This window comes from Carcharodon carcharias, chromosome 2 (genome assembly GCF_017639515.1).
Source record: "Carcharodon carcharias isolate sCarCar2 chromosome 2, sCarCar2.pri, whole genome shotgun sequence".
NCBI lineage: Eukaryota > Metazoa > Chordata > Chondrichthyes > Lamniformes > Lamnidae > Carcharodon > Carcharodon carcharias.
In genome coordinates, this window is record NC_054468.1 from 93476923 (window position 1) to 93492684 (window position 15762).

Below are 15762 nucleotides of genomic sequence, written 5' to 3' on the forward strand. Positions count from 1 at the left end.
GAATATAAAATCCAGGCTGACACACCCAGTGCAGTACTGAGGGAGTGCTACACTATCGGAAGTGCTGCCTCTCGGATGTGACGTTAAACAGAGACCCCATCAGCCTTCTCAGGTGCACAAAAACAAATCCCATGGCACACTTTGATGAAAAACAGGGAAGTTGCCCCTGGAGTTCTGACCTAATGCTTATCCCGCAATCAAAATCACCAAACGGAGGGTAAAACAGGTTATCTGGCTGTTATCACATCGTTGTTTGCGGAATCTTGTGCGTAAATTGGCTGCCGCATTTCCTATATTACAAGCACCATTACGCTTCACAGATACTTCATTGGCTGTAAAGCATGTTGGGACATCCTGAGCACATGAAGAAAGACTATGTAAATGCAGGCATTTTACTTTCCACAATGGAGCAGGTTCCCTTAATATCTATAAAACCTTTCTGTTCAAACCAATTCCTCGTCTTGTTGTTTTGTACTGCTGTATTCTTGAGCTACAGATGCACATTTTCTGTTTATAGTAAATTACGTGGGTCAGGAATTGGGCCCCATTGCACCCCTTCTGTCATAGGACAGATGTATCAAGGACAAAATTCAAGGACCAACATCTTAAAGATGCCTGAAAATTATTCCTGGTGGCTGCCTCAACAGGCGTCGGACCCTTACATATGTAACTGCATGAAACATAAAACAAAACAAGTATCTGCCTCATGTCAAATATTGAAAAGGAACTGGTTACCTGTTTGAATTGAAGTTCTCAAAGCCAAAGATATCCAGCAACCCAATAGAGCTGCAAGCCTTTCCTGGATTGTTGACAGTGACTGTGTTGATCACAGTGTTAATTTTATTCACAATCCACACAAAGAGATGGTCATATATCCCCTGATTAAAACATTCAGAAATGTGCTGTTATATTGGACATGCATTTGGAGGTTGCAAGGCAAAGACAATCTATTAAATACATGACTGGTTATCACCCCAGTAGGAACCCATGACAAATGACAAGATGACCCCCAACCCCAGCAGCTAGGCTGTGGTCATGGCAAGGGCCGAAGCGAAAGGACGAAATCGGGATGGGATCGGGTTTTATCGGAAGTGGGTAAGAATATTGCAGATGCCCTATCGATAATCTTTCAAAGTTCTCTCAATTCGGGAACCGTTCCTTCAGATTGGAAAATTGCACACATCACTCAGCCACTTCAAAACAAATGAGAGGGGGTATCCAAGGAATTATAAACCAGTTAGCCTAATATCTATCGTCAGGAAATGACTAGAGTTTGTAATTAAGGATAGAGTGACATAAGAACATAAGAACTAGGAGCAGGAGTAGGCAATTCAGTCCTTCAAGCCTGCCCCGCCATTCAATACGATCTTTGCCGATCTCATTTCGGCCTCAACTCCAATTTCCCGCCCTCTCCCAATAACCTTTCAACCCATTACTAATTAAAAATCTGTCTATCTCCTCCTTAAATGTATTCAGCAACCCGGCATCCACTGCACTCTGAAGTAGTGTATTCCACAGATTAAAACCCTTTGAGAAAAGTAATTCCTCCTTATTTCTGATTTAAATCTACCATCCCTTAGCCTAAAACTATGGCCTCTCATTCTAGAATGCCCCAGAAGGGGAAACATCCACTCCACGTCTACTTTGTCTATCCCCTTTAGCATCTTATATACCTCAATTAGCTCTCCTCTCATCCTTCTAAACTCTAGCGAGTATAGGCCTAAACTGCTCAATCTCTCCTCATAAGACAAGCCCCGCATCTCTGGAATCAATCTAGTGAACCTCCTCTGAACCGCCTCCAGTGCAACTGCATCCTTCCTCAAGTAAGGGGACCAAAACGGTGCACTCCAGGTGCGGTCTCACCTTTGCCTTGTACAGTTGCAACAACACTTCCCTATTTTTATACTCTATTCCTTTAGCAATAAATGCCAAAATTCCATTTGCCTTCCTTATTACCTGCTGTACCTGCATACTAGTTTTCAGAGATTCATGCACAAGGACACCCAGATCCCTCTGCACTAAAGCATTCTGAAGTTTCTCTCCATTTAAATAATAAATCGCTTTTTATTCTTCCAATCAGGAGTGAAAGTAGGAAATACATCTGCACACAAAGGGTGGTAGATGTTTGGAACTCTCTTCCAGAAATAGCGGTTGATGCAAGATTAATTGCTGACTTCAAACCTGAGATTGATAGATTTCTGTTAACCAAAGGTGTTAGGGAATATGGAACTAAGGCAGAGCTAAGTCACACATTAGCCGTGATCTCATTGAATGGCAGAACAGGCTTGAGAGGTCAAATAGCCCATTCCTGTTCCTATGCTAGGACATAGGGGAAAAGACAACTCTTGATCACTGTCCTGGAACCACTGGAAGTGTGCATGTGATCATATGTGGCTAGGACGCAGGTGTGATAGCCATCACGGTGAAACAGCCAGCTTGCATTTGGTAAGAAAGGGCACATGGTTGACCAGCGGATGTGGAATGCTACTTTGGTAAGGAATCAACAGCTTCAGCATGGAAAGAGGGAGAAATGGGAGAAGAATGAAGGAGAAAAAGAGAAATGTATCTTACTGTTAGCTCCTATGGTTAGGGTGATTGTTAATTTATTAGCTTGGAACAATGACATTAACATTAACAGGTACAACTTGTCCCTTTATTGTCTCACCTTCACTAGTGCATCCCGACTACCAGCTGCCTGTGCTTTACTCACTGGAGTAGATACACTCTCCCCTCTGATTAAGATGGATCTGTGAATCATTGCATCTTCCAGCTTCAGTGAACTCACCTACAGCATAGCGAGACACCAAGTTATTCATGCACCTCAAACGAGGAAGACAGCCAGTCAGTACACATTCAAAAGGTATAGTCAGATCTCATCATTGACCCACATCAGAGGGATGAGGATGAATTCTCTTGACAGCAGCTAGCTGAGTGCTCACTGAACTATTCCTCAGGCAAGGCCAGAGGATTTCTCAAGGTCAACCTCATCAAGTATTCAGGTAGTGGTCCTGAAAGGATCTGCCAGTGGGAAACGGAGAAAGGGGAAAGGACAGTGCAGGGATTTGTTATAATGTCTTAAAGCTGCTGCTGCTTCTTAAATTACTACTTGGCTGGGTGAAAAATTCTGCCAAGTGCTTCCAATTTCTGATGCTGTTTTGGAAATGATTCAATAAAAGCTCCAGGGAGGGATGGTCGGCCTGGTTGGATCCCAGGGTAATATCCCACAAAGAAACCTTACACTCTGCTGGGTATGAGGTGATGAATACAGAGCACCCTGAATCAATCAGCCAAGGTTGTGGGTACAGATGAGAAAAAAGGTTAATGATCTGAGAAGGTCAGTCAAGGTAAGGCTAGCCAGTATTTCACTACAGCCATTTGATCAGCAATTTATGCATGGCACAGTGAGTACCCAGTCATCCTGATAAACTATGACTGAGGCTAATGCTTAACCCCATCTTTCCCAGATTCACATGGATACCCATAATGCAGCCTGGCACATGATAATACCAGCAATGAAAACGATATCTGCTGTTGCATTAACATTTGAAAAGGTGAATCTAGAGACCAGCCTTAAAAGAAAACCTGGGTTACAGTCCTTAACTCTTACAGCTCCTAACATCTCAACACTTATTCATTGGCTGCATTTTTTAATTCATTCATGGACTGTGGGCATTGCTGGCTAGGCCAGAATTTATTACACATCCCTCATTGCCCTTGCGAGGGCCTTGAGCAATATATTCTCCTGGACTGGCTTTTTGATCACCTGACAGAGTCAAGGAGAAATTTTCCAGAGTTTGCCCTTTATTGGCCCTGGGATTTTGTTTTCTTTTATTTGTTGGGGTGGGGAGGATGTAGGGTGAACTGTATAACCATTGTTGGTCTAACCATTGTGGTGTCCAGCACCAGTTGGTCTTTGCTTGCCCATAAAATTCGTACTTTTGTAGGACAAGGTGGTACTTAAAAGGACAGAGCAAACCCTGCCTCTAATTTCAGTCCATTGATTCCATTTGAACAGATACTCTGGGACCTGAAAACATTCAGGAGTTGGGGAGATAGTAAAGCTGGGTGCCTCTCTGAAGATTGGAACCAATGCCATTTCTTTCCTGTCTCCATTACCTTCCCAAACAACATCTCACCATACCATGATTGACACTATTGACTATGGAAGTTCTATCATTAAGTCACATGACAAATTTAATGAGGAGAGTTTTATTTACCTCAAGCAACTTTGTTGCCATGGAGAGATGACTTGACTCCAAAAGCTCACAGCAATCCAAATTATTATACACAGCAGCTGTAAGGGAATACGAAGGTCAATACAGAATAAGCAACAATAATAAATTCTCAAAAAAAATTCCCATCAAGTCTACAGCACCTCCCTCAGGATCGAGGGCAACTTGCTTCCATTCTGGTTCGATGAGTTCTGAGATGGCTAATAAATCCAATGTGTGACCTGTAGACTCTGCCACAGGCAGGGCAGGTGGTGCTTGGAGGGTTGGATAGATGGATGATGACTTTGATGGCTTTGCCTCTGCCCATGCGTGATCAAGTCTCTTAATCTGTTTTGTGCATTCCCAAATAAACCTTCTCCAATTCATCTGGTCACCCATGAGTTGGAGAGTATGTTTGACCTCTTCAAGGATGCTGTGAGAACATCGCCAAAGCTTTTCCTCTGTCCTCCTGGCTGTCTTCTGCCACGACTGAGTTCTGAGTAGAGTATGGACAATTGACACCCTACAGGAAATGAAATGGCCAGGCATAAGACTCCCAAAAAAAATGTCAAGGGTTTGGAAATTTCTCTCTTTCCAGGGAACCAAGGGAACAATCCCCAGAGAAGTAAATGAGGAGGAAGTGGGTGGCGGATGGAGAAGGGGTGCAGAAATGGGAAGTCCAGCTTGTCATGGTTGGAGATGAGCTGAGGGAAAGCCAGCGAGATGGGAGGCCCAAGGTTCCCTCGTCAGGCACCCATGATCTTTCTGAGCCACAAGGAACCTTCAGAAAATTTAAAACTAAACCTTTCCCCAGGCCTCTTCTGGCCCAATGCTGATCACCACCAGTTTTATCTGCCGTGTTCATTGTCAAGTGGGCCTCATGAAAGTTATCGAGTACTCCCATAGTACAAAAACAAGGAAGTTATGGTGAACCTTTATAAAACACTGTTTCAGCATCAACTGGAATATTATCCCCAATTCTGGGACCACATTTTATGAAGGATGTGAAGGCCTTAGTGTGCAGAAGAGAATTACCAGAATGGTTCCAGGGATGAGGGACTTCAGTTACATAAATAGATTGGAGAAGCTAGGGCTGTTCTCCTTGGAGATGAGAAAGTTGAAAGGGGATTTTATAGAGGGGACTTGGCAGAGTAGATATGGAGAAACTGCTCCCATTGGTGGAAGGATGGAGAACAGAGTATTTGGGTTTGAAATGCAATCAGTTCTACATGTCCCATCTGGCTTTCCATAGTCAGGTGATCTCTGCCATGAGGCAGCCTCTGCAAGCAGACATCTTGAGATCAGTTCAATAAAGACCTAAAATGAGAAACACTAAGGGAACTCTGCTGTCTTTAAACACAAAACATAGTGTCAGGAAGTGGAGAGAAACAGAGTTTTAAAAATCCTGGAATTTTTGAAGAGAAGACAGCTCAGACAGGCACACAGAAATGTCAACTCTGCCAAATGCTGCTGAAAAGGGACAAGGAAATGCAAACACATACCAAAGGTTGCAAGTAAAATACTGGGCGAGTGACACAGCTGCTGTAAACTTCCCCCTCCCAGCTTCTGTCAAAATGAAAAGTGATATGCAGCAGAACTGGCAGTTTTTCCACTTGCAATGGCAAAACTACAAACTTGCAACAGGTTTAATTAACAAGCCAGAGCCAATAAGAGTAACCATACTTCTAACACTGCTGGGGAGGGACTGCTACAAATTGCTGCACAGAAGAACAAAGTAAACAGATGGCAGAGATTTTGAAAGCCTTGAACGAACACTTAGAACGCTGAGTTAATGTTACATATGAACACTATGTATTCAACACTAGAGCTCAAGATGAAAATGAGACCATTGAACAGTATGCAACTGCAGTAACACAGCTAGCAGAATCCTGTGAATTCGGACAGCTAAAAGATGATCTGATTAAAGATAAATTAGTCTTAGAGTTGAGCCCCTTTGGTGAGAGCAAGTCTACTGAAAGGGGAGAAACTGGCACTGAAGAAAGTGTGTGTAAAAATGTGGAAGTTCTGAAACATCAGACCAGGAGGTGTATCTATGTAACTATGTAACCACTAGACCAGGAGATACACTACACAGAGACATTCCAGGCCAAAAGGGCAGAAAATTGCAGACAAAGGGCAGGATGCAAATACCGAGGAGGACATCACACAAAGGAAAAGAAGGATTGCCCAGCATAGGGAAAGCAGTGCTTTAACTGCAAGAAGCAGAATCATTCACACACAGGTGTTTGGTGAGCAAAAAGCAAAACAAGCTTATACAGATGGCAACTGAAGGGATATCAGCAGAAGAGTCTGATGAAAAACCATACATGATAAATGGTTTGTGACTGTTGCAATGATACCGCAGAAGCAGAATATCAAGGGACCAAAAAGTGTCCGATAGACACTGATTCACCAAGCAACATGGTGCCCAGGCCTGCGCAAGGTAGCTCAACGTGGCGATCCAAAAATGAAGCCCTCGAAAGTAAGATTGAGGCTATATGGCGGCACGATACTCATACCGAGAGGACAAATTAGTCTGACAACCCAATGCAAGAAGGAAGATCTAGAGTTCCAGATCACAGATGGGACGCAACGGTCACCCATTTCAGCTGAAGCAAGTCTAAAGCTTGGACTGGTAACCCTGAACTTGCCAACAGAGAAAGGACAACGGAAGACCCCAGAGCGAGGGAGGCAGAAGACCCCAGAACGAGGGAGGCAGAAGACCCCAGAGCAAGGGAGGCAGAAGACCCCTGAGCGAGGGAGGCAGAAGACCCCAGAGCAAGGGAGACAATATTCAGTGCAATGAAATGTATGAGCCTAAGGTAAATAAAGAAGTTCAACAGGAAAATGTTTGCATCAGATCTGCGTTGCAAGATTAAAGCTGAGTACATACCTTTGAAAACACATGATAAACTGAAGTCTTCAATGAACCAAGCTCTGTGAGATCTGAACAAACAAATTTCATAGATGGCACAAAGGTATCATGAGGAGATAACGACCCTCAATTCCACAGTTGTCAAATCAAAGCGGGAGATGTACAGCCAGACAAAACAGCAAGCAGAAGAGGCATGCAAAGAAGTTGTGACCCTGAAAGACACCTTGAAGAAGCAATATGTAGCCATGGAAAACATGAGGAGCCAGTCACGGTACAAACCCTCAATGCTCTCAACAGGAGTTAGCCCATGTGGAAATGTGGGACATGCAAAGAAAAATGTCACCTCGATCATACGAGGTGGAAGTGCATGACAAAATATACTGGCGCAACCACAGGCATATATGAACAACTGGTGAAGCTGTTTCTTCATAGCAATCGGGCGGTTATGGAGAAGGGATCTCACCAGCTGTACTAAGTACAGAACTACCACCGATCCCAGAGGTCCACATGTCCCCAAGAACCGCAATGGAACCACAGCAGTTGTTAATACATGAGAACAGTGGGAGTATAGTGAGTAACTTGGGCAACTCACAGTTATACATGATCATGCATGCAAATTTGTCTTTTGTCCGCAAGGAAAAAGATGTTTGGGTTTGAAATGCAATCAGTTCTAAATGTCCCGAATGGCTTTCCATAGTCAGGTGACAGCTGCCATGAGGCACTCTCTGTAAGCAGACATCTTAAGAGCAGTTCAGTGAAGATGTACAATGAGGAAGCACTGCTGTCTTTAAATATGAAACACAAAAGACACCAATTTAAGGTGATTAGCAAAAGAACCAACGGCGACTTGAGGAAACACATGCAGCGAGTAGTTAGGTTCTGGAATACACTACCTGACAGTGTGGTCAAGGTAGATTCAATCATGGTGTTCAAAAGGGAATTAGATAAGTACTTGAAGGGAGAAATTTCAAGGGCTATGGAGAAGGGCAGGCGAATGAGAATTGGACATCCTTTTATGTTGTAATCATTCTCTGATTGAGTCCTAGTGCCTACAGGCCATTACCTCTGCATCTTAATTGGCCCTCACCTGGCTGAGCCAGGCTTTCCTACACTGTTTCACATGGAGTTAAAGTCCATGGGCAGAAATGCATCAGGAATGTGATGTGAGGGCCCCGATCCCTGACATTTTAACTACCTGACCGTCCTATTCAAACCCAACTCCAAAGACGTGAGCACAAGATCCAGGTTGACATTTCAATGCAGCAGTGAGGGTTTACATTGAACCTACATCACAGGAACAAGCCATTCAACTCAACTGATCCATGCTAATGATTATGTTCTGCATGAGCCTCCTCCAACTCTAATTATCTCTTCCTAAACTGCCTCCAAGAGGAGGTCTCAGGGTGCGATGGATAGCATCCTGCCTCTGAGACTGAAGCTCCAGTTTCATGTCCCAACCCAGGTCTTGATGGCCAAGGAAGGTGCATTCATAACGCAGCCAAACAGGTTGTGCACCAAACTGCAAATCCTTCCAGCATTCACCAATGCCAAGTGGAAGAGATTCCTGGTCAGCCATTTGATGAAAATAAATTGGAGCCCCTACCATCAACCTACAACATATGCATGTAAAAGTGAAACTCAGACTCCTTGTTGCGGGGAAAGGGGGGTTTGGCTGAATTGGCCGGACCAGAGTGGTGCCAACGGTAGTGGGTTCAATCCTTGTTCCAGCTGAGATAGATTCGGGACTTGCCCCCTTACTCTACCCATGTTGGAGATCGTGGCACTGTGGGCAGAGAACTGAAGAAGAAGACTTCCTATCCTGTTTTTCCCTTCCCCTGCAGGTATACATTGATGCTATTTACTTCATGTGGCAGCGAATTCCACATCCTTGTCAACTCCATATTTGATTGTCTAATATCCTTCATATATGCCCCCTTATTCTGGGCTGACATACAAGTAGAAACAGTTTCCATATCACCATTTTGAATTCTAAATCGAGTTTGGTTTCCAGCTAGACAGATCATTAAAATATGAACAGGTACAGAAAATAATCAAAAAAAGGCAAATGGAACTTTATATTTGGAACTAGAATACAAGAGGGTAGAAGTCAGCTTCAGCTAAAAAAAGTCTTCATAGACCACACCTGGAGCACTGGGACATCACACCTTAGGAAGGATATATTGACTTTGGTGGGGTAGTGGGAGTCACCTCTGGAATGTCATCTGACGAAAATCTATGATAACCTCTGGCTATGAGACTCTGGTATGAAGTGCATTTACAGCAGTCCCATATACAGTATAGCTTCCCTTGGAGCGACTATATGGATGGTGAGTGTGGGAAATTGAATTTTTACAGAGGTACAAGAGAGGATGTTCTTGAAGCAACTTTTCCCTCCCAGGACCTTATGAAGAGGTTCATGAGATACAGCTCACTGACTCAGATAGGTGGCTATGGTTACAATCAGTTTAATCTCTTACATTGTAGTCTATCTATCTACTAATCTGAATATATAGAGTCATTGTCTGCTGCTCTCTGTACTAATGCTTTTACCTTGGAAATGCAGGTTACCCAGATGCAAAATAGCAGCCAATAGCTTGCTGATTTCCCACTGTTCACTGTCTGAGAACATCAGGATTTTCATGGCTGAGTAAATATCAGCATAGTGCTTTACATCATCGTGTCCATCACAACTTGTACAATTACCCTGTAAGAACAAAGTCACATACAACTGATCTTATACATGATTGCCCCAAACAATAACTATATTATAATGCGAATGAGGAGAGAGGATTTCTACTGCTTTGTAACTGCCTTCCTACAAACTTCAGCCAACCATTGGTGTCGCTGGACCAAATGGGGAGTTCCATTCGAAAAGTTACAAATATGTATTTTGCACAATTTATATTAAATGGATGCCTCATCATCTACATGTTATTGATCAAACAACAAGAGAAGAATCTGTCATCTTATTTACACAAGACACAATCTGATTTTGGAAGAGTGCTATTTAAACAGCAGATTAATTTCAGAGAAATCACATTTAAACAAGATTAAAATTAGAGGAATCCTGTTTAAATAGAAAATTAACTTTGGTGGAGTTCCTTTCTTTGAGTAAAAGGGTCAATTTGTTATTGGACCCGTCACTCTAATGAGCCTATGACTTCTGCCCTATTACAAGGTCAATTTGTCCACAAGATTCCACGCTATAAAGGTTTTGATCCTTCAGAGTTTAGGATACAATAAATAATTAATAGGAGGGATAACAAAACAGGTTTCAAATCTTATGTGTCTCATACACCCATGCAAATCGGTGTAGAAGCTGGTCCTGAACCAGTATCATTGTATTGGTGTGATAAGGCTTTGTGTAATGAGAGACATAGTTGTGTTCTAATACGATATGTCTCACCTTGGTCAGGTAGTCATACTCATGTGCTGTGCCTAAACTGAGGAGTTTCTTCTGCTCTGTTTTCATCCCCATCAGCATACTGTAGAATATGTGGTAGTTTCTCTCATCTAGAGCCTGAGAGTGAGAGAAAGCAATACAGAGAACAGCAATTAATAGAAGAATCTACAGCAAAGGAGGTGAGAGTCAAGGTACTAATCTAGAGCATATGGCTGTACAAGTGCTTAGTCATTAAGATGGCAGTCTTCAAGCAGTCTCTACTTGCCATTCCCTCATTGAATACTTATTCCACTCAACATTTCCGTCAAAGGCTTTAGCTCAACCAGAGGAAAAACAGTCATTGGAGGGCAAAATAAGCTATGTCCACTGCATGCCAGACTTCACAGTATCCAGCCATTATACAGCACACCACTGTACCTGTGATTGCAGCTCTCTGCAGTCCCAAGGCAGTTGGTCATCTAGGAGTTGAACAAATACCCCAATGTGCAGGACGCTACCAAACACCCCAACATTGTGGCTCCTTATAACCCAGTGTCTTGGATGAATAGAAAAAGCTTCCTTCCACTCCTAGAGTTTGCAGCTGGCGCACACAATATTACCAGGTGAAAACCAAGCATCACAATACATGTTACATGTTAAGCCAGTCCAACTGTGAAATGGAAGGTCTCATGGAAGCCAGGCTCCAAGCAGCCAAGAGATCATGGGCTACACCCATGGCAGTCACCTCTCCGGTGAATCTGTAGGGAAGATACAGAATCAATAAATGTTCCAACATAGGGAACATACATCTGGCCCAAGTGTACGGTGTTAGTTGCCGTGTGAACCTTGCAGGCTAATCCCACTCTCCTGATTATCTCCAAATTGTTTAGTATTCCTTTTTATCAAGCTAATTCCCTTGTAAAAGAAGGGTTGACAGGCCAGATGGGAACCAGTGTGCTCATTGAGTAAGCAGTCTGAAGCTTGGATAGTCCAAAATGGGCCCTCGCTTACAAGTGTCATGATGACTAGTGAATAAGATTTCAATCAGGAGAGGCCTGAAACGAGGGGACCACAAATTGCAGGAACAGCAGGAAGAGTCTGGGGAGGGTGTTGGGACAACAGGGCAATGAGGAAGAAACACCAGCTAGAGCAGAAGCAAGCTGACAATGGAGGGCAGGAATCATCTTAGACACCTCTTTTCGGGGAGGTTTCTCAATACTTGAACTGTTTTTTATTTGCTCATTGGTGTCGGAGCAATTTTTTTCTGTTTCTTTAGAATATTTCATTTTCCATCTCTGAAAATCGTGAGGGGGCATAGGGTTGCCAACCCTCCAGGACTGGCCTGGAGTCTCCAGGAATTGAAGATCAATTTCCAGGATACTGCTTTGTGCAACCCTGGAGAAAAATCATCGGGACATTAAAGAAGATTGGGTTTTTTTGTCATTTTCTTTTAACTTTTCTGTTTACCAGATATAAAAAAGTTGAAAATGGAGAAAAAAGGCAGTTTGGCTGACAGTCAACCATCGTCCAATTGGATAATGAGTCTTTTTGCTTTCCAATTGGCATAGGAAGTCAGTGCGTTACAAGGATGGATGTGTTAGGCAACTAATGGCTGGATCATGGGGGCAAGTTGTGTGATGAAATCCCCAGGAATACATCTAATTATAGTTGGCAATGCTACATAGCCATAGGGGCTCCAACATAAGGCAAAAAGTGAGTCACGACCACAAGAAGGCAGCTCACCACCACCTTCTCATGGACGACTCGGGATGGGCAATAAATGCAGGCCCAGCCAGCGAAGCCCACATCCCGGGGACAAATAAAAAAAACACATGCCAGCAGCGGGACCAGCTTGGCAATTTTACCACAGGTCACCTAACAGGCTCACTGTCCAATTACAGATGAGTGGACTCCTAACACTGTTGTCAGGCAGGCAGCTCTGAAGCCTCAGTAGCACCCCAGGGAGAGGTGGGTGCTGCTGAGGCAGGCAGGATATTTTGGGAGCACCTCAAAATAGAGGAACCCTTGTACAGCTAATTAAGTACTCAGGGGGCTGAGTACAAAAGCCCTTCTGGGAGGGAGGGGTGTGTTTGGGTCACCACGGAAGTCTTTCCTCAAGCAGCACCCCCCCCCCCCCCACCCCTCCATGGGGCATGGTGCTTCTGGCCCTGATGGCCCCCTCGTCAATAGGGAGCACACGTCCATGGAACTGGCTCCCACCCCAAGTGGTATAGGGTGGTGGCCACCGCACAAATAGCAAATTACGACAGCCCCACTTAAAGGGCCCTAATTGGGGCATTTAATATGCAAGTAGGGCCCAGGCTCACCTGTCCATCCCACTGGCACTCTCTACTACTCTACAGACCCCCACATCTGGTTCCCCCCACCCAGGGTCCAGTAAAATTCTGCCCAATGTGTCTTTATATATGGTTTATAAGTGATACCTCTCAAAATGCCTTCCTATTGTGTTTACAATCACTCTGGTTCCACAACATGGGCATGGCATGTTGGCTATATCTGTAACCCACCCACAGAACACCAAGCAGCTTATCAACTGGATAGTTCGTGCTCGATCAATGAAGGTTTGCATCAGCTCAAATTACAAGTTCCTAGAATCATAGAATACACAAGTTGACTACTCGGCCCATCATACCTGTGCCAGCTCGTTGAAAGGGCTAGTCCCACTCTCCCCCTGCCCTTCCCCCCACAGCCCTGAAAATGATTCCTATTCAAGCATTTTTACTCATGATGGATTGGGTTAGACAGGAGGGCACAAGGTGATTTGATGGACAGGGACCGTCATAGCCAGGCACAGGCTAACGTTAGGAGGAAGACAAGGCTGACTGTCTCACTCAATCAAAGCATGACTTCAATGAGATGAACATTTCATGACCAACAGGCAGAGTGTGACTCAGGGATAGTCTCATGCTGACCATCGGATCCATTATATACTCACTTCCAGACTTAAACTAAAGGAGGAAGAGAAGGCTGACTGTCTCACTCAATCAAAGCATGACTTCAATGAGATGAACATTTCATGACCAACAGGCAGAGTGTGACTCAGGGATAGTCTCATGCTGACTATCGGATCCATTGTATACTCACTTCCAGACTTAAACTACTCTTGCAACCAGCATGAAAAAGGAACTGGCCGCCTTGTTAGATCACAGGCAGCTCACCTGTAGGCAGACTCGAGACTTTTCCAGTAAATACTGTTCGACCTTCGCTCCCACTATGATCCCATCCTCATTAAAGTAAATTTCAATGTATTTCCCAAAGCGACTGGAATTGTCGTTTTTTACAGTCTTTGCATTTCCAAAAGCTGTAAAACGAAATAGCATAAAGAGAGATTGTGACAGATAGTAACATCAATCAGACCTGATCACCACACCTGCAGTGTTAAAAGGATCCCAAATCAGATAGTAAAGTATGAAACTAGATGCAAACCCTGTTCTTGATGATTTGTTTATTTATAGAACACAGCACCATGTGTGTCTGCCTCATACCTGCCAACACAGTGTCTCAGCAGTACTTCTTTATCAACATACTAAATCAATACCCTCCACCTGTTTATCCTAACGCTTAACAATACAATTAACATAACATTTACATAGAGAGGCAATGAGGATCAGTACCAATTCAACACACTTAGAAATGTACCATTCATAGAACAGAACATCGAATTGTATCCCCATGTGGAACTATATCCCGCCTTGTGGAACTGTATCCCCCCATATGGAAATGTAACCTCCCACCCCTGCAATGTGTAACTGTATCCCCATGCGGAACTGTTTCCCCCCCATGTGGAACCGTATTTCCCACCCCCAAGTGGAACTGTATCCCCCCCATGTGGAACTGTATTGCCCCATGTGGAACTGTATCCCCCCCATGTAGAACTGTATCCCGCTATGTGGAACTGTATCCCCCCCATGTGGAACTGTAACACCCCCAAGTGGAACTGTAACCCCCCATTTGGAACTGTCCCCCCCATGTGAAACTGTAACCCCCCATGTGGAACTGTATCTCCCCAATGTGGAACTGTATTGCCCCATGTGGAACTGTATCCCCCCATGTAGAATTGTATCCCGCTATGTGGAACCGTATCCCCCCCAAGTGGAACTGTATCCCGCCATGTGGAACTGTATCCCCCCATGTGAAACTGTAACCCCCACCCAAGTGGAACTGTAACCCCCCCATTTGGAACTGTGTCCCCCCATGTGAAACTGTAACCCCCCCCATGTGGAACTGTAATCCCCCCATGTGGAACTGTATCTCCCCCATGTGGAACCGTAACCCCCCCCCCATCCCCATGTGGAACTGTATATCCCCATGTGTAACTGTAAACCCCCCCATGTGGAACTGTATCTCCCCCATGTGGAACTGTATCTCCCCCATGTGGAACTGTAACCGCCCCCCCATGTGGAACTGTATCTTCCCATGTGGAATTATAAACCCCCGATGTGGAACTGTACCTCCCCCATGTGGAACTGTATCTCCCCATGTGGAACTGTAAACCCCCCATGTGGAACTGTATCTCCCCCATGTGGAACTGTAAACCCCCCATGTGGAACTGTATCTTCCCATGTGGAATTATAAACCCCCATGTGGAACTGTATCTCCCCCATGTGGAACTGTAAACCCCCCCCATGTGGAACTGTATCTCCGCCATGTGAAACTGTATCCCCCCAAGTGAAACTCCATTTCTCCTCACCCCCGCAAGGTGGAACTGCACCCCCCCCCCATGTGTAACTGTAACCCCCACGTGGAATTGTATCCCCCTACGGAACTGTACCCCACACCCCCCAAGTGGACCTCTACACCTCTTAAGTAGAACTGTATTCCCCCCACCATGTGTAACTGTATCCCCCTATGTGGAACTGCATCCCCCCCCATGTGAAACCATACCCCCTACATGTGGAACCATATTCCCCTCACCCCCCCATGTGGAACTGTAGCCCCTATGTGGAACTGTATCCCACTATGTGGATCTGTACCCCAACATATGTGGAACAGTACCCCAACCTATGTGGAACTGTACCCAAACTATGTGGAACTGTACCCCAACCTTTATGGAACTGTAGCCCCTATGTGGAACTGTATCCCACTATGTGGAACTGTACCCCAACCTATGTGGAACTATAGCCCCTTTGTGGAATTGTATTCCACTATGTGGAACTGTACTCCAACCTATGTGGAACTCTTCCGCCCACCTATGTGGAACTGTATCCTAGCATCTGTTTTTACTACTTTCTGTGGCTAGGGGTATAATTGTGGGAAGGAAGGGGAGTATGAAA

General features: G+C 44.5%; 1 protein-coding gene across 1 annotated transcript in view; it reads right to left on the minus strand.

Annotated features, from left to right (window-relative positions):
* LOC121287874 (unconventional myosin-VIIa-like) overlaps positions 1-15762 on the minus strand; it is a 217143-nt gene that overhangs the window by 178380 nt on the left and 23001 nt on the right. The window contains exons 6-11 of the mRNA XM_041205870.1: positions 13648-13790; positions 10493-10606; positions 9637-9790; positions 4218-4294; positions 2666-2785; positions 736-878 (exon numbers count right to left, since the gene is read on the minus strand). Coding sequence (XP_041061804.1) covers positions 736-878; positions 2666-2785; positions 4218-4294; positions 9637-9790; positions 10493-10606; positions 13648-13790 — 751 coding nt within the window. The remainder of the gene's footprint in view (positions 1-735; positions 879-2665; positions 2786-4217; positions 4295-9636; positions 9791-10492; positions 10607-13647; positions 13791-15762) is intronic.